General features: G+C 39.8%; 3 protein-coding genes across 4 annotated transcripts; all 3 read left to right on the top strand.

The window, feature by feature from the left end:
- Positions 1–4,755: 4,755 nt before the first annotated feature.
- On the top strand, positions 4,756–7,966 carry LOC121753267. Of its 2 annotated transcripts, none has more exons than XM_042148499.1 (2): positions 4,756–4,952; positions 5,735–7,966. In XM_042148499.1, exon 2 carries the CDS (start codon positions 5,776–5,778, stop codon positions 7,546–7,548), a length of 1,773 nt encoding a protein of 590 aa, XP_042004433.1. In that variant the 5' UTR covers positions 4,756–4,952; positions 5,735–5,775; the 3' UTR covers positions 7,549–7,966. The 2 variants fall into 2 exon arrangements, with proteins under 2 accessions (XP_042004433.1, XP_042004434.1); XM_042148500.1 differs by lacking the exon at positions 4,756–4,952 and adding an exon at positions 4,996–5,232.
- A 4,732-nt stretch (positions 7,967–12,698) lies between these two features.
- Positions 12,699–16,938, top strand: LOC121752144 (pyruvate kinase 2, cytosolic-like). The gene is made up of 16 exons (XM_042147052.1): positions 12,699–12,859; positions 13,174–13,270; positions 13,761–13,858; positions 13,987–14,142; positions 14,349–14,426; positions 14,542–14,673; positions 14,792–14,872; positions 14,981–15,052; positions 15,136–15,225; positions 15,300–15,444; positions 15,546–15,634; positions 15,771–15,866; positions 15,952–16,019; positions 16,139–16,238; positions 16,366–16,425; positions 16,602–16,938. Exons 1-16 carry the CDS (start codon positions 12,788–12,790, stop codon positions 16,743–16,745), a joined length of 1,578 nt encoding a protein of 525 aa, XP_042002986.1. The 5' UTR covers positions 12,699–12,787; the 3' UTR covers positions 16,746–16,938.
- Positions 16,939–19,572: 2,634 nt separating this feature from the next.
- On the top strand, positions 19,573–22,912 carry LOC121750642 (pyruvate kinase 1, cytosolic-like). Its single transcript, XM_042145217.1, has 15 exons — positions 19,573–19,816; positions 19,888–19,984; positions 20,138–20,235; positions 20,316–20,471; positions 20,639–20,716; positions 20,791–20,922; positions 21,022–21,102; positions 21,188–21,349; positions 21,417–21,561; positions 21,646–21,734; positions 21,822–21,917; positions 22,011–22,078; positions 22,169–22,268; positions 22,404–22,463; positions 22,546–22,912. The coding sequence occupies exons 1-15, from the start codon at positions 19,742–19,744 to the stop codon at positions 22,696–22,698; spliced, it is 1,590 nt and encodes a 529-aa protein (XP_042001151.1). The 5' UTR covers positions 19,573–19,741; the 3' UTR covers positions 22,699–22,912.
- Positions 22,913–22,958: the final 46 nt, after the last annotated feature.

Below are 22,958 nucleotides of genomic sequence, written 5' to 3' on the forward strand. Positions count from 1 at the left end.
GTATTGAGCTGCTTCATTCTTGTAGATGCCGCAAATTTTTTTGATATCTCTGTCGACGCGGTCAAAATGACTGCGGAGCATCTTCAGGGTGCGGCGGCGGGACCGAGCCGGTTCGTTCTCGTTGTAGGTGGCGGTGACCTTTTCCCAAAAACACTTGCGGGTTTGTTGATTCCCGACGATGGGATCGTACGAGACGCTGACCCAAGCGTTTAACAGAGTCATTGTGTCCGCCCGGCTGTATGGATGACGACCTATATCCTCCTCCTCCTCAGCCCTCCTCTTCCTCCACGACGTCGAATGCGCGACCCCTGGAGCTTCCACCGCCTTGTCCTCCTTCCGGATTGGGTTCATCCGGATAATCCTCCATAATTTGGGATAATCCCTGCGAATACCTCGGGGCGGAGGGACGAGAGTATGCATCCACATCAAAATGGGGTGGTTGGTACGCCGCCAGCGTCGACGAACCCGAACAGGAACCACTCAAGACATTATACATGCCCCCCAGTCGCCAAACGCGTTTATGTCAAAGCCGCCGGAGTTTCCGTCGCCGGACATTTTGGGATGAAAATTGGAGAGGTGAGATGAAAATTGGAGAGGAAATGGAGATGATTTGAGAATAATAGATGTGTGTTTGTGTGTATAATGAGGATGAAAGAGGAGTATTTATAGAGTAAAAAAATAAAAAAAATAAAAAAAATTAACGTTCAACGGTAATATTACCGTTTTTTCATTTATAATGTTTTTTTATTTTTTATTAAAATTGATTTTTTTTAAATGATTTATTGGAGAGGGAAAAAGGTAGAGAGATGAAGAAAGACAAAATAAGAGAGTAAAGTAGGTGTGGAAAAATAGGTTGACTTTTATTAAAAAGGGAAATGACTCTATTACTATGGAACGTACCAAAATGATAAAATGATTCCATTACAATGAAACGGAGGGAGTAAGAGAGATGAGTAAAGTGGGAAAGATAAAGAGAGAGTAAAGTAAATGATGAAATAAAGTAAGAGCGACCGGATGATTTGTTTTTTTTTTTTTTAAAGAAATTACTCAACTTAGTTGGGACGGACGAATGGACAAATGAAGTACTATATTGTAAAAGTAAATCTACGTACAAAAACTGCTTTGTTTATGAAAAAAAAAGCACAAAAATCAATTAATAACTATCTAAAGTAGGAACGCTTGTTCCACTTTAAAAAGAAGCTTTACAAAATCTTATCATGTCGCCTTAAAAGTCAATTAAAATTTCCAATTACATATGCAACTTTTAAAAAATCATACGATATGAAATCTTTTTTTATAATGTTGTGTCATGTCTTCAACTAAGAACTCAATAATCATTACAATTTAGAGTTTCAAAGATAACTAGGAGTACAATTTATAAGTTGAAGGTTTTTTCTAGGGGCAAATTGAAGGTTCTTAACTCGAAAGTATATATTCCACTTAATATCAAGATTCAAATTATACTTCAAAATCACAAATATCACGCCTTTATTTTAAAAAAGATAAACATAAATGTATAATCTCCCCCAAAACATCATAATTATCATACTAAGATGGGAATTTTGGTCCCGCTTTTAGTAGTAATGGGCTAATGGCTAATGAGTGACAGACTTGGTCAATCTCTTTATTATTAGATCCACCCCTATTAAAATGGTTTTTTTTTTCACAATTCTCCTAAGTAAAGAAATAGGAGTACCTATCCAAAGTACTATATATACATTTATATAGTGGCAAATTAACATATCAATAACATTTATAATTCCATCACTTAAAAACACTAGTAACGTTAAAGACTTCTCACGTCTCAAGTATGGTGCATTGAAGGAAAGCGATGTACCAATTTCACACGCCAACACATGTTATTGCACACTAATTTTTTGCTATCTTTTTAATTTTTTTTATATAAATACAATATCAACTAACAAAGAAAAGGTTTCCCTTTCGTGTAAAAGATCGGAATCAAGTCACTATAGAGGTAAACCAAAAATTAGAGATCTGTTCTAAAGATGCTCCCATTACTGGTTTGATTGGACCGGCATTGGGCGGCTTTTCTGATTTGAAATCAGTTGTGGGGTCAATTTGAACCGGTCACTTCAAATTGACGTTGGGGTCAAATTTGTAATTTCCAATTTCTCCGCGTGGTCTCCTACAATGATTGGGGCCACTCCGATATTCGTTTTCACCCAATATTTGCATTTATTTGTGAACACTCCACATTAATTAATATCTCATATTGTTGTATAAAAATAAGCAAAATGTAGTGTACTTTTTTTACCCTCTAAAATTCAAAGATTTCGTGCATATCAATCTTCACTTTCATTATACGAATACGATTTTAATGTTATAATTATTGCTATTACATTACACGCCCGTATCGCTCCAAATATTTATTTTTTGCATTTCAAATACATTTTTACTTTAATGTGGAAGCATTATGATTTTTATTCGTTTATTTGATCTTATACTGTCTTCCGTTTTTGGATTATCATACAATAAAGTTCATACTCATACCTTTTAATCTAGTTATTTTGAGTTGGATACATTTAATATTAAATACTCTTAATTTTGTAATATTTTAGATTGAAAAATCAAATAATTTAATAATTTTCAACTACAATATCTAGATGGAGTTTTGAGTGAAAGATTACTATCTAATTTAATTCATACAAAAAAAAATCAAGTTTGATAATATAACTAAGAGACAAGATGCATATAATTACACAAAAAATGTTCCAGGTACTCAAATATTTATTTATAAATACTAGTGATGCATATAATGTGTTCATAATTCAAAATAGAGAGCATTTGGAGAAATATATCAATACCATATAAATTGTTGATAAATTCTTTTATTGTTAGTGCTTTAGAGTTGAATCCACATTAGTTTGAAGTTGTAATATATAGAAAGTATAAAAAGCTACTGTATGTGATATATATGGTTCATGGTTTGAAAAATTACTAATGGTTTAGGATATAACTGAAAGTTGAGCTTAAGGTTTAAAGTAGGAGTAAAATTTAATACTAATTTATTTGAAATTAAATTATGAACGATTAATTTAGTCCATCGCAAACGTATTCCTTAAAATTTTCTTTTATCAGACAAGAAGAATTCCAAAGTAATTACTCAAAAAGTGAAATATATTAACTTAATTTTGCAAATCAAGGCTACAAATCAACTGAATTGGTAAGTAAATTCAATCTTAGTATGTCATGTGGCAAACAGCAGACTTGCTTGCCTATGTATCGTAAATTACTTGATTATCTTTGATTTTGTATCACATATTGTTTGGAATCATATGTTGAGTTGTTTGTCTATGTATTGCGGATTGCTTCCATATGTATCGCAGATTGCTTCCATATGTATCACAGATTGCTTGCCTAGGTTGTCATTTTAACTATGATGTCACGATAGTGCTCTGATTTCATATCTCATATTGCTTGGAACCATATGACGAATTGATTTCCTATATATCACATATTGCTTGCATATGTATTGCAAATTGTATTTTACTTTCTTGTCACATTATCACTTTAAGGGTGATGTCACTCTAACGCACCCCTCGTCATATATTAGCAAATAAATGATTTTTAAGGCATATCATTCATAAATATCTAAATTCCAAAACAAAAGATTGTAAACTAATGGGGTAAAAATGGAATTAGGCCAAAGAATGGGATCACGGAGCAAAGTATTAAATTTATTCATAAATTCCACACGGTTTTATTATATCTTTCTTCAATTGAGCAAATGGCGCCCGTCCCGGCGGAATTCTGACCGGCGTGCCGGAATTTCGCGGCGGACGTCCGCCACTGTGCATGGTAGGCACGGATATGGAATTCCGCCGAGGACACCGCAGTTCCGCAGTGTTTACGTGGAATTCTGTCGCGACGCCACGCGGATATCCGCCATTGCGTTGACTCCCATGGACGTCCGTGCGGAATTCCCGTTTATTGCATTAAATGTTTTTTTTAAATTTCTATAAATCCGAGGAGTGAGAAGTTGATTTTTATTTTAATAATGTACTTTTTTTAGTAATTATGTATTTTTTTAATAATGAAGTATGTTTTTTTTAAATAAAGTGGTTGCATTTTTTCCGTATTCGTGTCGACTATTTAATTCCATAAATTTCTTACTTCCGGAAATTGTTTAATTTGTGAATTATGCGGGAATTTCGCGCCATTGCTGATGCTCTTAGAGCGTCCACTATGGAGTGGACGCGGCGGACGCCGCGAAGGGGGGCTGTAGGCGCGGCTATTATAGTGGGAGGGGTGTCCGCCGCGAGGGTGGACGCGGCTGGTGGGGGGGAGGGCGGCGGACGAGGCTTCGCCGCGAGTGGGGCGAGGACGCGGCGTAGGGTGTATAGGCGCGGCTATTATAGTGGCGGATATCCGCCGCGGCTATAGCCGGATTTTTTGAATTTTTTTTCATTTTTTCCTCTATATATATTTTAATTATTCGTTGTATAATTTTACCGGTTTGCAATACAACGAATATTCGGCCATAATTACCTCGTATTCTAGTTATTTACACTGCGATTATTTAAATTACACTTGATTGAAACTAAAAAATATTTAAAAATGAAAATTGATTATAAAATTTGGGGGCTATTGGAGTTGTCCACTATAATGGCGAAAATAGAATTTGGGGCTATGGACAACAAAATTGAGGCTATGGACAAAAACTGGGGCGGGGCTATTAGGCGTGTCCGGCTTATAGTGGACGCCCTTAGGCTTCTTTCCAGCATGTGCCCCTCTCTCTCTCCTCTCTTTCTCTCTCATCTGCTTGCTGCTCCCCACTCTTCCACCTTCCCCATCTCTTTCCATGTCCTATTTTTCGTCTTTTTTGGCTTTGATTCCTTCTCTTTGACCACAGCCTCGTGATTTGTACTGATTCTGGAGTAGATTCAATTTTGTGGTCTGTGTTTGTTTCCTCTCCTCAAGAGCAATTATACGTAAGCATAAATGAGTCCGTATTTGTTTTTGTTTTTCTTATTTATATTGTTATTTTATTCTGCTTGTCTTGTGTTTACTTTTTTCCGTTGAACGGAAAAACATTGGTGTAGAATTCTGTTTAGATAAAGGAAGAGTACATTTTTGTAATCTTCGTTCTTTTGAGTAGATTTGAAGTAGGTTGGAGCTGAAAGAGAAATACTTGAACTCTTTTTTCATTGTTTTTTGCTCAAGGGCTGCATCGTTTTTTATTCCCCTTTATTTGTTGAATTTGGTGCTCGGGTAAGATGAAATCGGTTTACATATCTGTTTTCATTTTGATTTTTTTTACTTTGCTCCAATTATATTAGCATTTTTTATGCTAGGCGAAGATTAATTTGTAAAGAATAGTCGTCAATATCAAAACTCAACCATTCGGATGAGATTTATGTTAATTTTGGTGTACAGCAATGGATTCAGGAATTATTGTAGAGGCTAATTAGAAAGCTGTGAAATTAAAATTTGAATGACAAATTAAGATGATAGAACTAGAAAAAGAAATTTCGGCTTTATTCCTCTTGTGTTTCTGAGAAAAGAAAACAAATTTGCTGAAACAGTGAGTAGTACTGGAAACCAAAATATATCTTTCTGTTTTAGGCTTTATTTCTTTTTATGCATATATATTGACAACTTTCTCAGTAAATTAGCATTTAAATCTTCTTATGAGTGAATTGTAAAAATATTTATCTTTGCTTCATAACTACTTGTGCCATTTTTAACAAAAAGCTTCCACTTCTTTTTACAGCTTTAACTTTGGAATCAACAAACGGTCATCTGGTTTTTGAAATGGTCACCCAATCATGGTTTCGTAGTCTGTGGACATCATCGAAGAAGAATGAGTTTCATACTGAAAAGGCGAAGATTGCAGTTTTGTCATTTGAGGCTGCTAGCTTGATGACTAAACTGCTTCACCTGTGGCAATCAATGACTGATAAGCAGGTTGCTAGGTTAAGAGAGGAGATAAATAGCTCGTTGGGTATAAAGAAGCTTGTATCGGAGAGTGATGAATATATTGGGAAGTTGATTTGTGCGGAGATGATGGAAAATTTGGTGCACGTGGCAAGAGCGTTGGCCAGACTGTCCAAGAAATGCAACGACCCCCTGCTGAGAAGTTTTGAGCAGGCATTTAACGATTTGATTAAGGGTGGCACAGACACATATGGTTGGCAGTTCTCATGGAAGAAGATGGAGAGAAAAGTTAAGAAGATGGAACGTTTTATAGTTGCAAATGCTAGTTTGTATCAAGAGATGGAGACGCTCGCAGATCTTGAACAGGCATTGAAGAGGATGAGGGGAAATGATAACGCAGATAGCATTGCATTGGTTGACTATGAGAAGAAGATTGCATGGAAGCGTCAAGAGGTGAAGCATCTCAAGGAAACTTCTCTCTGGAGTCGGACATATGATTATACCATTATCCTCATGGCAAGATCTCTTTTTACCACGTATGGCAGGATTGGACTTGTTTTTGGAGTTAACCACATTGCTGACATGGGGGCTAACTCGAGAGTTATAGATATTTCTAATTCTAATAATCGACGTAGCCACTCAACTGTCTTCATGCAATCATCTGTTTATCCATCTGAAAATTATGTCCCTAGATTTTCTACGGGTGCACAAAGCGGGTCCATCTCTGCGAGAACAAACAACTTGGGCAACTTCCATTCAGGTCCTCTTGGGAACTCAATGGCTACGTCTAATCCGATCTCTGGAAAACATAATGGTGTTGGTGGTTATTATTCAGGTCCCTTATCCAGTTCGACAGCCAAACCTGATCCTACTTCTGCTTCAAGAACAAGCAAGAGTTCTTTGAGAATGTGGCATTTCCGTGATAAATCTCACAAAGCTGAGAAAATCTCTCAGCGAAAACCAAATAAAATGACAATGTCAGGACCTTTAACTGGATCTTTTATGGGTGGAAATGGTTCTCAGGCCAGTAACAGCTACTCAATACCTGTTGATGCTCATTCTGGAGTTCTGGATGGAAAGATTTATGGCAACTCGAGCGATGGAAACTTCTCTATAGTTGGCTCGAAGAGCAAGCTGTTGAATCCACCTCCTGAAACTCTTGGTGCTTCCGCCCTAGCTCTTCACTATGCAAATCTCATCATATTCGTCGAGAAGTTGGTCGCGTCTCCTCACTTGATCGGGAACGATGCTAGAGACGATGTATATAATATGTTGCCAGCTAGCATCAGAGCATCCCTCAGGGCTAAGCTGAAGCCTTATGCAAAGAGCCTGAGTTCATCAGTTTATGACACAGCTCTTGCGAATGAATGGAATGATGCTATGTCAAAAACGCTCGAATGGCTCGCCCCTCTTGCTCATAACATGATAAGATGGCAGTCGGAGCGGAGCTTTGAGCACCAGAGCTTGGTCTCTAGAACAAACATCCTTCTTGTCCAGACGCTCTACTTTGCAAATCAAGAAAAGACAGAAGCCCAGATCACTGAGCTTCTCGTTGGTCTGAACTACATATGGAGATTTGGGAGAGAAATCACTGCCAAATCGCTGGCAGAATGCGCCAGTGGAAGAACGTTGGACGAATATCAGGAGTGATATCACTCTGGCCTCCCATATGTGTGTGTGTATATATATCATCATCCTTCACCATCTTGCGCGATAGTAGCTCCCTTTCATTGATTGAGATCCATTTTCAGACCACGGTGTCTGGATATTATGTTGTGATGGCGAAGAACATCATATGATGGAGTTTGAATCTGAGCTGTGCTTCATGGATTCCTGGTAAACTGTATATCCAATATTGCCAACTCCTCTCTTATGATCCGTTGATAGCATGTGTATGTTAGAAATTGAGGGATTTTGTGTCATCAAGCTTTGCAGCTTGTCTCAATTTCATGTCTCCTTAAGAATTTGTATTGTTAGATTACATTTACACGAATGATTAAATAGTGCTTGCTGTTTGTCCTTGAGATTTATAGCTATCATCAAGAATTTTCGAGTTTTTGGCTGTGAATTTTAGTTGTGGAATGATACATAAGTTGGACTTGGACCTTATCTTTGTCAGTGGTTCTTTCTGGGCTGGCTCTAAATAGAAATAAGATAACTTGAGATTTATTTAATGATATTGATTGCAAGAGTCTGAGACCATCCACAACGGGACTCGCCGGCGTCTCGCGTCTCGTCTCAGCGAGACGAGACCCCGGCGAGACGCGTTGCAGCCTCCATCTCGTCCCGTCTCGTCGCGCGTCTCGTCGCGCGACTCGTCTCGCCGAGCCAGGAGACGAGCTGGCTCGCCACGCGCCTCGGCGACGTGGCGCAGCCCGGCGTCGTGCGTGACGCCCACTCGCCGGCCCGCGAGTGGGCGTCGTCACGTGCTGACGCAATAAATATTTTTTTTTAAAAAAAATCGAATTTAAATAAAAAAAAAAAATTTTGTAACGGTATTATTACCGTTTTTTTGTTTTTTTTTTTATATTTTTTTTGTTTTTTATTAAATTTTTTACTCTATAAATACTCCTAAACCCATCCTCATTTACACACAACTACACATCTATTCTTCATATCATCTAAATTTTCTCTCAAATTTTCGCTGAAATTTTCATAACCCAACTCAAGATGTCCGGCGACGGCGAGGGCAACTATGGCGGCTCCGGCTCCGGCGGGTGGGATCTCAACTCATTCGGCGATTGGGAGAACATGATCAACACATTGGGCGGTGGAGGTTCGTCAACGCCGGGGACCCAGGGTTCGGCGACGCCGGGGGGGTACCAACCACCCAATTTTGACCTTGATGCATATGTTCGTCCCAACGTCCCGCGGTTTTCGCAGGGATTATCCCAGATCCGGGAGGATTTTCCAGTTGATCCCACGCCGGGAGTAGGCCGAGGCGGTGGAGGTGGCCGAGGCGGTGGAGGTGGCCGAGGCAGTGTACAACCCCAGACGGGCGAGGACGAGGAGGAAGAAGAGGAAGAGGATCTTGGCCGACATCCGTACAACAACCTCGAAACGATGGCGGTGTACAACGCCTGGATCACGGTCTCGTACGATCCCATCGTCGGGAATCAACAAACCCGGAAGTGTTTCTGGGAAAAGGTTGTCGAGGTCTACCACCAAATAAAGCCGAACCGCTCCCGCAAGCGCACAGTTAAAATGATCCGCTGTCACTTTGACCGAGTCGACCGACAGGTCAAAAAATTCTGCGGCATCTACTCGGCGGAAGAGGCGCGCTACCAAAGCGGCGCCACGGCCACCGACATTTTGACGTCCGCTTTGCGCGCCTACTACCAGGACGAGGGACATCAATTCAGATTTGTTGATGTTTGGCGCGCCGTCAAGGACGAGGAACGATGGGCCGGCGGTTTCCGCTCCAGCTCGGGCTCAAACTCGAAGCGCACGAAGCATACGGCGAGTGGCCAATACTCGTCTAGTGCTGGTGCGTCTGGTGGTGACACTGCTGAAGGCATCAGCCAACATGATGCTGAATCCCAGGAGTTTGCGGGTACGGTCGGCGATGCAGGAGGATCCGCGAGTACGCGCCGTCGGCCGCAAGGGACGAAGGCGGCGAAAGCGGCTAGAGCAAGGAAGGGCCGAGGCGAATCAAGCCAGCCGGCCTCAGGATCGGGCTCGCGAGGAGGCTCGGACACACTTATGGTGGCGTACATGACCGCCACAATGGCGGACACTTCCCGCTTCTCGCACTCCCAATACGCGGCCTGGTGGAACGGAATTGTGCATATGGCAGCACAACTTGGCCTTCCGACTCCCCCTCAACCTCGACCGCCTCCGGAGGATGATTAGCCCTTCCGATTAATTTTTTTTTATTTTGTGTGTTTTTTTATTTTGTGTGTTTTTTTATTTTGTGTGTTTTTTTTATTTTGTGTGTTTTTTTATTTTGTGTGTTTTTTAATTTTGTTTTAATTTTAATAAAGTGTGTTTGTTTAAATTGAATTGGGTTTTAAAAAAAATTATAAATTAAATTGAATGAATAGTAATTAAGAGACGGTATAGAGACGGTTAAGAGACGGAGCGTTGCAGCCTCCGTCTCTTAGTTAAGAGATGGAGGAAAAAAGGACAGTGGGGCCCTCAAATAGTGCTCAAATAGTAGTTAAGAGACGGTTTAAGAGACGGTATAGAGACAGCGTTGTGGATGGCCTGATGAATGCAAATGCAATAAATACCCACCAATGATATAGTGCATCTAGACATTTCAACTGTCGGTTTTGACATTTCAACTAGTACTTATTCTGTTTTCAGAATAAAAGAACTTTTTTATTCTATCTAATGAGCACCTCAATTAAGCATTATAAAAATGATAGTGGTAGTATTATCTAATGCAGATATGCTTTAATTAGGATCAAAGAAAGCGGCACATAAACGTCGAGATTAGGTGCATATCATACATATAACTAATACTATACGTAAATTGATTTTAAAGCAACAACAAGGATGCAGGTTATTAATTAGTGTTACTACGCATTGCACAATATGCAATTTAGAGGTGATATGTTTAATTGAGATGTCATGAATATCATGCGTGGTAGACATAATAAAGTTTTAATTCCTAATATATCCGCATTTTAGATCTCAATTGATGATATAAAGACAATTTAGTATAATAAAGTACTAATATACTCCAAAATCATGTATTAATTGGTTGTACTCCTCCTATCCCATGTTACTTGAGTCACTTATTTTCTCGTTTTGGAAAAATTATAATAATAAATATTTAAGGTGGAGAAAGAGTAAAGTAAGAGAGAGAATATCAACGAGAAGACTCTTTATTGTTGTTTACCGACTACTCTAAGTTTCTAACTAAATAGTACTCCCTCTGTCCTAGCTAAGATGACACATTTTTTTTCACACTTTTTTTAGAAAAATGATGATAAATAGTTAAAATAGAGAAAAAATAAAGTAAGTTAGAGAATATTGTAGAAGATAATATCTTCTACTCCCTCCGTTCCATAGTAATAGAGTCATTTTGGTACGTTCCATAGCAATAGAGTCATTTCCTTTTTTAGTAAAATTCAACACATTTTTCCACACCTACTTTACTCTCTCTTACTTTTTTCTCTCTTCATCTTTCTACCTTTTTCATTTTCCACTTTATTCTCATTTACTTAACTACCTAACACAATTTTTCTTAATCTCCGTACCGAAAGAAACGTCTTTATTACTATGGAACGAATGGAGTATATTATTATCTTTTTTACTTTATTTTCTCTTCACTTTAACTATTTATTAGTATCATTTTTCTAAAACACTTGAAAAAAAAATGAACGTGTTATTTTAGCTGGGACGGAGGGAGTAGTAACTTGGACAAATGTACGAGTAGACAATTCCATGAACTTAATTCTAAACTTTAATGTCTAATTTATACTTCATTAATTGGAGTTGGAATTGGAAGATTAAATACGACAAAATACTAAAAAAAAGATGATTACCGACAAGTTGTATGATCACCAATTGGCAAGCATATGTGCTCGCAATACCAGTTTATTAAGTAATAGTACTATCAAGATTATATGTACTCGATCAAGTGCACATGTGCTCGCAATACCAGTTTATTGAGTAATAGTACTATCAAGATTATATGTACTCGATCAAGTGCACATGTGCTCGCAATGCCTTTGCAATGCGAGTCCATGCCTGTGATCTAGCAAAAAAGGTGGCGCCAATGGTTTGCTTTTACCTTGATTCTAAGTTTCTAACAGTAGTACTTCACTATTTATGCGAACATTTTCAAGAAAGTTTTCAACCAAATTTGGACGCTACTGAATTCTTAAAATTTTAAATCAATTTGAGAAGGATACTTGCAACACGTGTCATCTCCAAATCCATTGTTTATGCAGCACACCATGTCAGTGAATCCATAGTAAATTCTGACAGTGACAATTGAACAAACAATATGCAAAAAAAAAAAGAGGCAAATAAATCACAGATGCCCAAGTTGGTGCTGTAAAGTGTAAAGGATACTTGCAACACGTGTCATCCCCAAATCCATTGTTTATATTGGGGCTGTAAATTTTAGTGGGATTGATGATTGATTAGAGCAATAAATAAATATTGATAAATAATCAAATTTTGTACCACCAAATTATATTAATAATTTGATATATTAATTATATATTTAAATAATAAATATAGTAAGTGGATAAGTTAAAAAGACTTATTAGCCTTCAACCTCATTTTTTATTTTTATATTTGAATTTTCTTTCAATTGTTTTTAAAATTTAAATTAAAGTATACGCTAATTACATTTATGGTTTCAAAAAAGTAAAAAAATTATATGCAAATCATAAATATATGAGTACAATATTATGCAATTTTCATGTACTATATTTGCATCCATATATTTTAATTAAATGCATAAATAAACCTATTTTTTTAAAATAAACTAGTTTTTGGTATAGATTTGTTGTTTCCATTTACACAAATACAACATGATTCCAATTCAAACTTTCGACTAATTAGAAAAGTCTAAAAAAACGAAGATTTATTTGAACAATAAAGGGAGAAAACTAATAATCAAGTTTGATGAATTAATAAAAACGGGATTATAGGACATGCAGAATTTAAAGATTCATTCGTTTATTCTCTCTAACAACATTGTTTTCATCTAAAGTAAAAATATGAATGTTAGAAAATAATTGAGGTTGAAATGTACAAGAACTGAAATTGATTGGTGACACGAATGATGCGACAGCGACGGCACATTAATTTTGTACGTAGAAAAGGATGGCAGGTTTCCCCTCACTCTCACTCCTCCATCATTCGTCTCAGCTACCCTCATCGTCGAGAACTCACTTCACTCTCCACTGTGTGTTTGTGCGTGAAAATGGTGGTCTCAAATTACCTGTTTCTTGAAGAGCCCATTAGGATGGCTTCCATTCTCGAGCCCTCCAAGCCTGTACATATCATTTCTCTTGCCTCAAAATCGAATCTTTTTTTCTTTTCTTTTTTCAATTTGTTTTATGTGATCTTGGCAAGTTCATGTGAGTAGTGAAAAGGGGGTTATTCGAACTATTCTCGACCACGATCTTGGCCAGTTGTTTGTATTTTTCCTTCACGATCTTGGCCTTTTGATGTGATTAGAGAAAAAGAGTTGTGCGAACTGGCAAAAATGGATGATTTCTTGACCACATTGTGATTATGATTTCTCGAATTTGTAGTTTGTGCTGCTGTTTCCTTTCTTTTGAGCTGGGATGTGATTTGTTTGTGTAGAGTTTCTTTCCGGCAATGACGAAGATAGTGGGGACACTAGGCCCGAATTCGCGGTCTGTGGAGGTTATCTCTGGCTGTCTCAAGGCTGGAATGTCTGGTGATTTTCCTTTACTCAGCTCCTGTTTATGTTTTTGTGTGTGTTCCTACCTATTTGGTGATGTGTTCTTGCTTTTAGATTGCTTATTTGCTGCTGGCCTGCTGTGTTTGGGCGTTCGGGGGAGGTAGGTTGATGTATGAGATTTAAGAGTAGATGCTTATCTTGCTGTCTGCATTTGCAATGTGCTGATGCTTGTGGAGGTAATGGTGTTGAGTTGGGTGGGGTGGGGTGGGGGGTAGTCTGCATTGGATCGGTTATTGGATTTTCGAGTGTAGTTGATGAATGATACAAGTAGTTGTCGAAAGAGAGATCGATGAACAACTAGTTCAATGTCATATAGCTCATGATTTCTTTGACCAGATTGTTCTTCATTTAGTTTGAGTAAGAGGCATTCAAAGATCGACCGCTACCTTGTAAGGTAGATGAGTGTCGTGATAGCCCTTGCTGCTGCAGCAATCATCTAAGTCAAATTCTTTTGATGTATAAATAGTTGCACGATTTGATTTCTCATTTGGCGATGCGAAATTTCACCAAGACACACTGGAGAACTTATCGATGGCAATTAAGGCAACACAAAAACTGTGCGGGGTAAGCTTCATATGTCCTGCATTTACTTTCAAATGGCATGTATACATTTAGACTATAGCTTAGTGGTATCAAGGCTCTTATTATTATTTTGTTGTTTAGAATATGTAAAGTCATTTTATTTCTATCAGGTTATGCTAGATACATTGGGTCCAGAGCTGCTACTTGTCAACAAGTCTGAGCACCCAATTGCCCTTAAGGAAGATTCTTTTGTCATCCTAACACCCGATCAAGATAAGCAAGCTAGTTCGGATCTACTCCCGATTAATTTTAGTGGATTATCCAAGGTAAAGATGCCACCTCTATAGGAAATTTCGTGATGTTTGATCTTGCCTGTGAGTCATGATGCATGCACGATTATGGATCAATTATATATAGTAACTCTAGAGGTTCTTGATATTGCCTGCCTCAGTCATGCCTTTTCTCAGTTTGATTTTTGGGATAAGATGCTGTATCATTGCTTGATTGGCTAACCTAGTTTCCTATTTTGCAGGCCGTGAAAAAGGGAGATGATATTTTCATTGGCCAATACTTGTTTACTGGAAATGAAACGACTTCGGTTTGGATGGAGGTAAGGCAGACCAGGATAGTATTATTTAATTTCATTGCCTTCTGCATCTTCTGACCTTGATATTTCAGTTACTGACTGTGCAATTCGTGATCACATTTTCCATTCCTCGGTGCAGGTGGCAGAGGTAAAAGGGGAGGATGTGGTTTGTCGGATCAAGAATTCTGCCACGTTGGCTGGGCCGCTATACACATTGCATGTCGCAGGGATCCATATCGATCTTCCTACTCTCACTGATAAAGATAAGGAGGCATGAGCTTCTTTCATCGTAATTTGTTTACACGAGCACACACAAACACACACTCACTCTGTAGAAAAAGTTATAGTACCTAATTTACATGACATTGTCTGTTTCATACCATTATCAGGTTATAAGCACTTGGGGAGTTCGAAACAAAATAGATTTCCTCTCACTTTCTTATGCTCGACGGGCTGAAGATGTTAGACATGTAAGTATAGTATCATAGATTTGATTTACGTGTTTCTCTCTTCAAACCATTTATGTTATCATCATTTGTGACAAAAGTGTGGTGCGAAAATTTTACATTTTCTTTCAGGCGCGCGAGTTTCTTTCTGGATTAGGTGACCTCAGACAGACTCAAATTTTCGCAAAGATTGAGAACGTGGAGGTCAAATTTTCATCTTTGATCATTCCGGAACAAAATTTACACATAATGTATGCCATAGTTATTTCCCTCTCCTTTTTCTACAGGGCTTGGAAAATTTTGATGAAATTCTCCAAGAAGCAGATGGCATAATCCTTGCTCGGGGAAATCTTGGAATAGATCTACCACCCGAGAAGGTCCACCTAGAACTTTAATGCACAATTTCTTTTCTTAGCTACCTGAAGATCTGACATGTTCTTGCTGTAAACAGGTATTCTTATACCAAAAGGAAGCCATTTACAAATGCAATGTTGCAGGGAAGCCCGCAGTGGTGACTCGTGTTGTAGACAGCATGACCGACAACTTAAGGCCCACTCGTGCTGAGGCAACTGATGTTGCAAATGCTGTGCTAGATGGTATCTTCCGTTTTTATAATAAGTTTTTGTTTCGTAGTAGCTTCTTTTTATGAGTTCAAAAACTTGAAAGCTCATTAAACGTCATTTGCACTCGTTTTCAGGCGCTGATGCAATTCTACTAGGTGCAGAGACCTTACGAGGACTTTACCCTGTCGAGACAATATCTACAGTCGGGAAAATTTGTTCTGAGGTGCGATTTATCCTGCTTCTTTGAAACTCTAAACTCTACACCTTCCATATATTTGCATAGATTCTACGATACAGCATCTCAGAAGATACCGTTTCTCATCTGATTTGGCTCATCTAACTTTTTATACCACATGCAGGCAGAAAAGGCCTACCATCAAGATCTCTATTTCAAGAAGGCCGTGAAACATGTTGGCGAGCCAATGTCGCACCTAGAATCAATAGCTTCCTCAGCAGTATGCATCTACCGCCATTTTTGCTCTATTTCGATTGGTCTTCTGAGTTATTCGTGGCACCCCCTGCATTATCTTATTTATGTAGGTCCGTGCTGCCATCAAGGTGAAGGCATCGATCATTATTTGTTTCACTTCATCGGGAAGAGCTGCAAGGTTTGCGTTTCACACTTTCACTCTATAGTCCGATACTATGTGTTTTATATTTTGAAACAGATAAATTTTGATACTTAAATGCAGTAGCTAAATATGCTCCTTCCTAACAAACGATGCAGGTTAATAGCTAAGTATAGACCTACTATGCCGGTTTTGTCCGTTGTCATTCCCCGTCTGAGGACGAATCAGCTCTCGTGGACCTTCAGTGGGGCTTTTGAGGTACAGTACAGTATAATCTGATCTGTATCGACAATTTAGTTTTGCAAACTTCTACTTGAAATGAGACGAAAGAGAAGGAAAATTCCCTTGTCGCTTGTTAATCATTTGCCATATTCGTTGTTGGCAGGCTAGGCAATCTCTGATAGTAAGAGGCCTTTTCCCCATGCTTGCAGATCCTCGGCATCCAGTAAGACGTTTCTTCCTTCCGTTTCTCTGTCTGTTTGGTCGTAGTTGTTTATGTACATACTTGCATTCGGTATCATTCAAAAGTCCCAATGATTATCGATCATGTGCTCGTGTTATAGTGGAGGATCCAGAACATAAGTTTAAGTGTCTGTTTGTTTTGTTTTGTTTTGTTTTCAGGCTGAGTTCACGAACGAGTCCGTGCTGAAGGTAGCCTTGGATCACGGGAAGGCTTCGGGTGTCATAAAACCGCATGACCGTGTGGTGGTTTGCCAGAAAGTCGGGGATGCGTCTGTGGTGAAGATAATTGAGCTTCAAGATTAGGGTTCCACTCAACTATCTGATCCATCATGTTACACTGTTGAATTGCCTTTTGGTTAATGGTCAGTTTTGGTTGATTACTCTACTCTCTTTGTTTCATATAGTATTAATAAGACCCTTTTTGTATGATGGAATGAAATAATATAATGAACTCCACTGCTTGTGTGATGAAATAAAGGAGAGATTAGAATGAAAATTGCCATTTTATTCCTATTTTTGTGTCATTCCTATTATTATATTCCAATCATACCAAGAAACAGAAATTGCAGGTGGTGAATTATGAAATACTTCAAATAAATATTGCATAAAAGTTAAAACTAATTCGATAACTTCCAAAAAACAAGCATTTATCCTATGATCTTATTGCTATTTTGGTGAATCCAGTCATATATGATAGGACCATTTATCCACTTAAAATGAATAGATGATCTTATTTATTAAAATTTGTGCCCGCTTCTAACCACACTCTTCATGAATAGATGAAGTATAGAACAATAATATTTTCTGCTTCAAAATATACACTACAAAAAAATTGCTAATGACATGTTTAAAGCGATTAAAAACGTTAATTAATATTTCTAAATATACCTACAATGCTTTAAAAAAATATTATTATTTTTAGTATTCCAACTAAAATTAGAAAATACAAATAAAAATGTCCTGTAAAAATTAAAGATTGCGATTATTTATCATCAACACATTTTCTTTTGTAATCTCAGTTGTGTTAATTTTTTTAAAATTTCCAACATAAATTAGAGCATCCACTACGCGGCGCGCCGGCGTCCTGCAACCCGTCCCGGAGAGACGGGTCCGTCGCGCGCCGCGTTGCAGCATCCGACCTGTCCCGCGTCCCGTGTCGACGAGACAAGCGACGGGCAGTCTCGCCACGCGCCTATGCGACCCGGCGTCGTGCGTGACGCCCACTCGCCGGCCGGCGAGTGGGCATCGTCACGTGCTGACGCAATAAATATTTTTTTAAAAAAATTTAAAAAAATTTCTAACGGTAATAATACAGTTTTTTTTTGTTTTTTCTTTAATTTTTTTATTTTTAAATTAATTTTTTTACTCTATAAATACTCCTACACTCATCCTCATTTCACACACAACTACACATCTATTCTTCTATCATCTCAATTTCCTCTCAAATTTCCTCTCATCACAAGATGTTCGGCGAAGGCAACTACGGCGGCTCCGGCTCCGGCGGGTGGGATCTCAACGCCTTCGGCGATTGGGAGACCATGATCAACACATTGGGCGGTTCCAGTGCGTCGACGCCGAGGACCCAGGGTTCGGCGACGCCGGGGGTACCAACCACCCAACTTTGACGTTGATGCATATGTCCGTCCCTCTGCCCCGCGGTATTCGCAGGGATTATCCCAGATCCGGGAGGATTTTCCCGTTGATCCAACGCCGGGAGTAGGCCGATGCGGTGGAGGTGGGCGAGGCGGTGGAGGTGGACGAGGCGGTGTACAACCCCAGTCGGGCGAGGAGGAAGAAGAGGAAGAGGAAGAGGATCTAGGCCGGCATCCGTACAGCAACCACGAAACGCTGGCGGTGTACAACGCCTGAATCACCGTCTCGTACGATCCCATCGTCGGGAATCAACAACCCCGGAAGTGTTTCTGGGAAAATGTCTGCGAGGTCTACCACCAGATAAAGCCGAAAGGCTCCCGCAAGCGCAAATATAAAATGTTCCGCTCTCACTTTGACCGAGTCGACCGACAGGTCAAAAAATTATGCGGCCTCTACTCGGCCGAAGCGGCGCGCTACCAAAGCGGCGCCACGGCAACCAACATTTTGACGTCCGCTTTGCGCGCCTACTACCAGGACACCCGTCAACAATTCAGATTTGTTGATGTTTGGCAGGCCGTGAAGGACGAGGAACGGTGGGCCAGCGGTTTCCGCTCCAGCTCGGGCTCAAACTCGAAGCGCACGAAGCATACGGCGAGTGGCCAATACTCGTCTGGTGGTGACACCGCTGAGGGCATCAGCCCACATGAGGCTGAATCACAGGAGTTTGCGGGTACGGTCGGCGATGCTGGAGGATCCAGTCGTGGGCGCCGTCGGCCGCAAGGGACAAAGGCGGCGAAAGCGGCTAGAGCGAGGAAGGGCCGAGGTGAATCAAGCCAGGCGGCCTCGGGATCGGGCTCGCGGGGAGGCTCGGACACACTTATGGTGGCGTACATGACCGCCACAATGGCGGGCACTTCCCGCTTCTCGCACGCCCAATTCGCGGCCTGGTGGAACGGAATTGTGCATATGGCAGCACAACTTGGCCTTCCGACTCCCCCTCAACCTCGACCGCCTCCGGAAGATGATTAGCCGGCGGAGTAGTTTTTTTATTTTCTTTAAATTTGTATTTTAAATTATGTTGTGTGTTTTTTAATAAAGTGTGTTTTAATTGAATTGAGTTGGAAAAAAAATAAAAAATAAATTAAATGAATAATAATTAAAGGGACGGAATAAAGGACGGTTAAGGGACGGAGGGTTGCAGGTTCTGTCCCTTAGTTAAGGGATGGAGGAATAAAGTACAGTAGGGCCCTCAAATAGTAGTTTAAGGGACGGTGGATGGACAGCGTAGTGGATGGCCTTAGCGAAGCCACCGCACTGATATAAAGAAAGAATAATGATTAGACCCAATCAATTAACGTTGAAATGGGGAGAATAATTAGTGAAAGATGAGTTGGTGATTAGACACTTGAATTGAAGTGTAATAAGTAACCTTGTGCTCGTCGTACGGAAGTAGCATATAACCGCCATTTCTGTCAAATTACTGCTCCCTATATATGTTGAATGTCGGCACTAAATCATATGCCAACTGTAATTACTTGTCCGTCAACTCCAAATAGAGAATCTTTCCTTTTTTATTAGTGTTTTTTTTTGGTATTTTTGTTGGTAATATATTATCTCAAAGACTGTGTAGTGTGATCTCCCCACATTTAGATCTCTCCACAAATCCTCATCTCTCATCCACTGCGTGTTTCAATCAGCACTCAGACATGGTCTCCAACTCCAATCACTTGCTCCTTGAAGAGCCCCTCAGAATGTCCTCCATTCTTGAGCCCAGCAAACCTGTATGTATTGCTCTCTCTCTCTCTCTCATGTTGTAAAGTTATGTGGTAGTATAAGTAATCTTGTGTTTCAGAATTTCTTCCCAGCATTGACAAAGATTGTTGGAACGCTGGGCCCCAAATCAAGATCGGTCGAGGCCATCTCCGGCTGCCTCCAAGCTGGGATGTCTGGTCAGTTTCATTCAACTACTACTTTTTACATTGGGGATTAGGATTCTAATTGTATGTTATTTCCCTTCACTTTATCATGATTATCAACTACTATTGCTTAATTGGGAATTTGAATTCAAGCAAATTATGTCAACTATTGTGTATTTGCAATAGTTGCTCGCTTCGATTTCTCCTGGGGTGATGCTGAGTTTCATCAGGAGTCATTGGAGAATCTGAGAGTGGCTATCAAGAGCACCAAAAAGCTCTGTGCTGTAAGCCTCCTTTAAATTTTTTTAAAAGGTCTTGATCTTGATTTTTGCTTTTGAATCATTCTCTGTTCATGCTTGATCAGCTCATGCTCGACACCGTGGGTCCAGAGTTGCAAGTTGTGAACAAGACTGAGCATCCTATTTCCCTCAAGGAAAATTCCACGGTCATTCTAACACCTGATCAAGACAAGGAAGCCACTTCCAATTTGCTTCCCATTAATTTCACGGGCTTATCCGAGGTAACACAGTAAGCTAATGCACATAGCACTATTCTAATGAAGCTGCAGATGGTTGTTATGTCTGAGATCATGAGATCAATGGTAGTTTACTTTAGAAATGGGGTGTTAATGCATTGGGCCTATAAAGTTTAGTTCTGTTCAGTTCAGAGTTTCTGATGATTTTGCAGGCAGTGAAGACGGGGGATACTATTTTTATCGGTCAATATCTGTTTACAGGAAGTGAAACTACCTCAGTCTGGCTTGAGGTAGTGCTGCTGACATAATTAGGTTTAACCATGTCAACGAGTATAGTGTCGATTGAGATGGTCCAATCATGCAGGTTACAGAGGTGAAAGGGAAGGATGTGGTTTGTTTGATCAAGAACTCTGCCACCTTGGCTGGATCGTTGTACACTCTGCACGTATCTCAGATTCGTATCGAGCTTCCTACCCTGACAGACAAAGATAAGGAGGTATTTATTTTTGAGTTATACTTATCATTCAAGAACACTCAAATCCATTCATTCCTTTCGAAGAAAAATGTGTTTTGGTGTTGGTTGTGGTGAGAATAGGTGATACGCACTTGGGGCGTTCGCAACAACATAGACTTCCTTTCACTCTCATACACGAGGTGTGCTGAAGACATCAAGCTTGTAAGTATAGATCCATCTGGCTGGTGCTGAATGTGGTTGATAGTCAGTCTCGTTGGGTGATGAAATGTATGCGCTCTCATTTCAGGCACGGGAGTTTCTCTCTACGTTGGGTGATCTCAACCAGACTCTGATATTTGCAAAGATCGACAACGTGGAGGGGATGACTCACTTTGATGAGATCCTTGAAGCAGCCGATGGGATCATCCTCTCTCGTGGGAATCTTGGGATTGATCTCCCACCAGAGAAGGTCCGTTCCACGATCCTTGATACGTTCAAAACGCTGCTCTAATGTGGAAATTTTCTATTGCATTCAGGTGTTTATGTTTCAGAAGGAAGCTGTTCACAAGTGCAACATGGCAGGGAAGCCTGCAGTGGTGACTCGTGTCGTGGACAGTATGGCTGACAACTTGAGGCCTACTCGTGCAGAGGCGACTGATGTCGCGAATGCTGTGTTGGACGGTATATCTTAGCTGATCTAACTTGTTACACCGATGTTTTTGCATTGCTTGTTGTGTTTAAGGTTTATTTGTTAGCAATTTACAGGCAGTGATGCAATCCTGCTAGGAGCAGAAACACTGAGGGGGTTATACCCGGTGGAGACTATATCGGTTGTTCGTAAGATTTGTGCTGAGGTTAGTTGATGATGGCAGATTTTGAACATGAGATAAGATAATTGGATTTCTAGCCTAGTTATAGAATTGTTAGGCTTGCTTTTGCAGGCAGAAAAGGTATACAATCAGAATCTGTATTTCAAGAAGACAGTGAAGTTTGTTGGAGAACCAATGAGTCACCTTGAATCAATTGCATCTTCTGCTGTATGTTGCTCTAATATCTATTTCCATTTCTATCTAACTATACATTTCTATATTTTTATTCAGTTCATAAAAATTGTGTATTGTGAAATGTAGGTTCGTGCTGCCATCAAGGTGAAGGCATCAGTCATTATCTGCTTCACTTCCTCAGGAAGAGCTGCTAGGTCTCTTTCTCTCTCTCTCTCTCTCTCACACACACACATACTTTTTTTTTCACTCAGTGAGTGACTTGATGAGGTATGATAAAAGTGTAGGTTGTTAGCTAAGTACAGACCTACAATGCCTGTAATATCTGTTGTGGTTCCACGAGTGAAGACGAATCAGCTCCGGTGGACCTTTACTGGAGCTTTCGAGGTATATTTTGGTGTTAACTCTTTATCTGCTTGTGGCATCAAGCCTATTATAGGAACAGTTAGTTGAAGATTGAAATGCTCAAAATCATGTTTGTTTTAGTTGAACCATTTGCATGAATTTGTCTTGTCTTGGCAGGCTAGACAATCTTTGATAGTCCGAGGCCTCTTCCCAATGCTTGCAGATCCCAGACATCCGGTAATAACTTTACTTCTCCCTCATTGATCTCTCTCTATCTCTCTCTCTCTCTCTCTGAAGATGATGATCTCCACTATTGCAGTCGGAGTCTACCAGTGCAACGAGTGAGTCAATCCTCAAGGTTGCTTTGGAACATGGCAAGGCCTCCGGCCTTATACAAACGCATGACCGTGTTGTCGTCTTCCAGAAAATTGGTGACGCATCTGTTGTCAAGATCATTGAGCTTGACCAATAGATAATAATCGCGCATCTGAATAAAATGGGACTCATATGTAAGAGGGATTTTGGGATTTTTGCACATGCTGTCCTAATCTGTAATAAGAGTGCTCAACACTGTTCACCAAGATAGAGTTCCCTTTTCTATGTCAATACTATCAACAAAAACTGTGTAGAAGCCCACAATGACAATGAAATCACGCTAAATCTATGAACAATTCAAATTTATGCAAGTAGAGAAGAAGATGAGGAATTTATTATAATCAAGACCATGTAGAT

Source organism: Salvia splendens, chromosome 10, assembly GCF_004379255.2.
Source record: "Salvia splendens isolate huo1 chromosome 10, SspV2, whole genome shotgun sequence".
Classification (NCBI taxonomy): domain Eukaryota; kingdom Viridiplantae; phylum Streptophyta; class Magnoliopsida; order Lamiales; family Lamiaceae; genus Salvia; species Salvia splendens.

Coding starts and splice junctions, on each gene's coding strand:
- LOC121753267 (XM_042148499.1), top strand. CDS start 5,776: ATGGTCACCCAATCATGGTTTCGTAGTCTGTGGACATCATCGAAGAAG.
- LOC121752144 (XM_042147052.1), top strand. CDS start 12,788: ATGGTGGTCTCAAATTACCTGTTTCTTGAAGAGCCCATTAGGATGGCT. Junction 14,143..14,348: donor ATTTTAGTGGATTATCCAAG/GTAAAGATGCCA, acceptor CCTATTTTGCAG/GCCGTGAAAAAGGGAGATGA. Junction 15,445..15,545: donor TGCAAATGCTGTGCTAGATG/GTATCTTCCGTT, acceptor ACTCGTTTTCAG/GCGCTGATGCAATTCTACTA.
- LOC121750642 (XM_042145217.1), top strand. CDS start 19,742: ATGGTCTCCAACTCCAATCACTTGCTCCTTGAAGAGCCCCTCAGAATG. Junction 21,562..21,645: donor CGCGAATGCTGTGTTGGACG/GTATATCTTAGC, acceptor AGCAATTTACAG/GCAGTGATGCAATCCTGCTA. Junction 21,735..21,821: donor TTCGTAAGATTTGTGCTGAG/GTTAGTTGATGA, acceptor TTGCTTTTGCAG/GCAGAAAAGGTATACAATCA.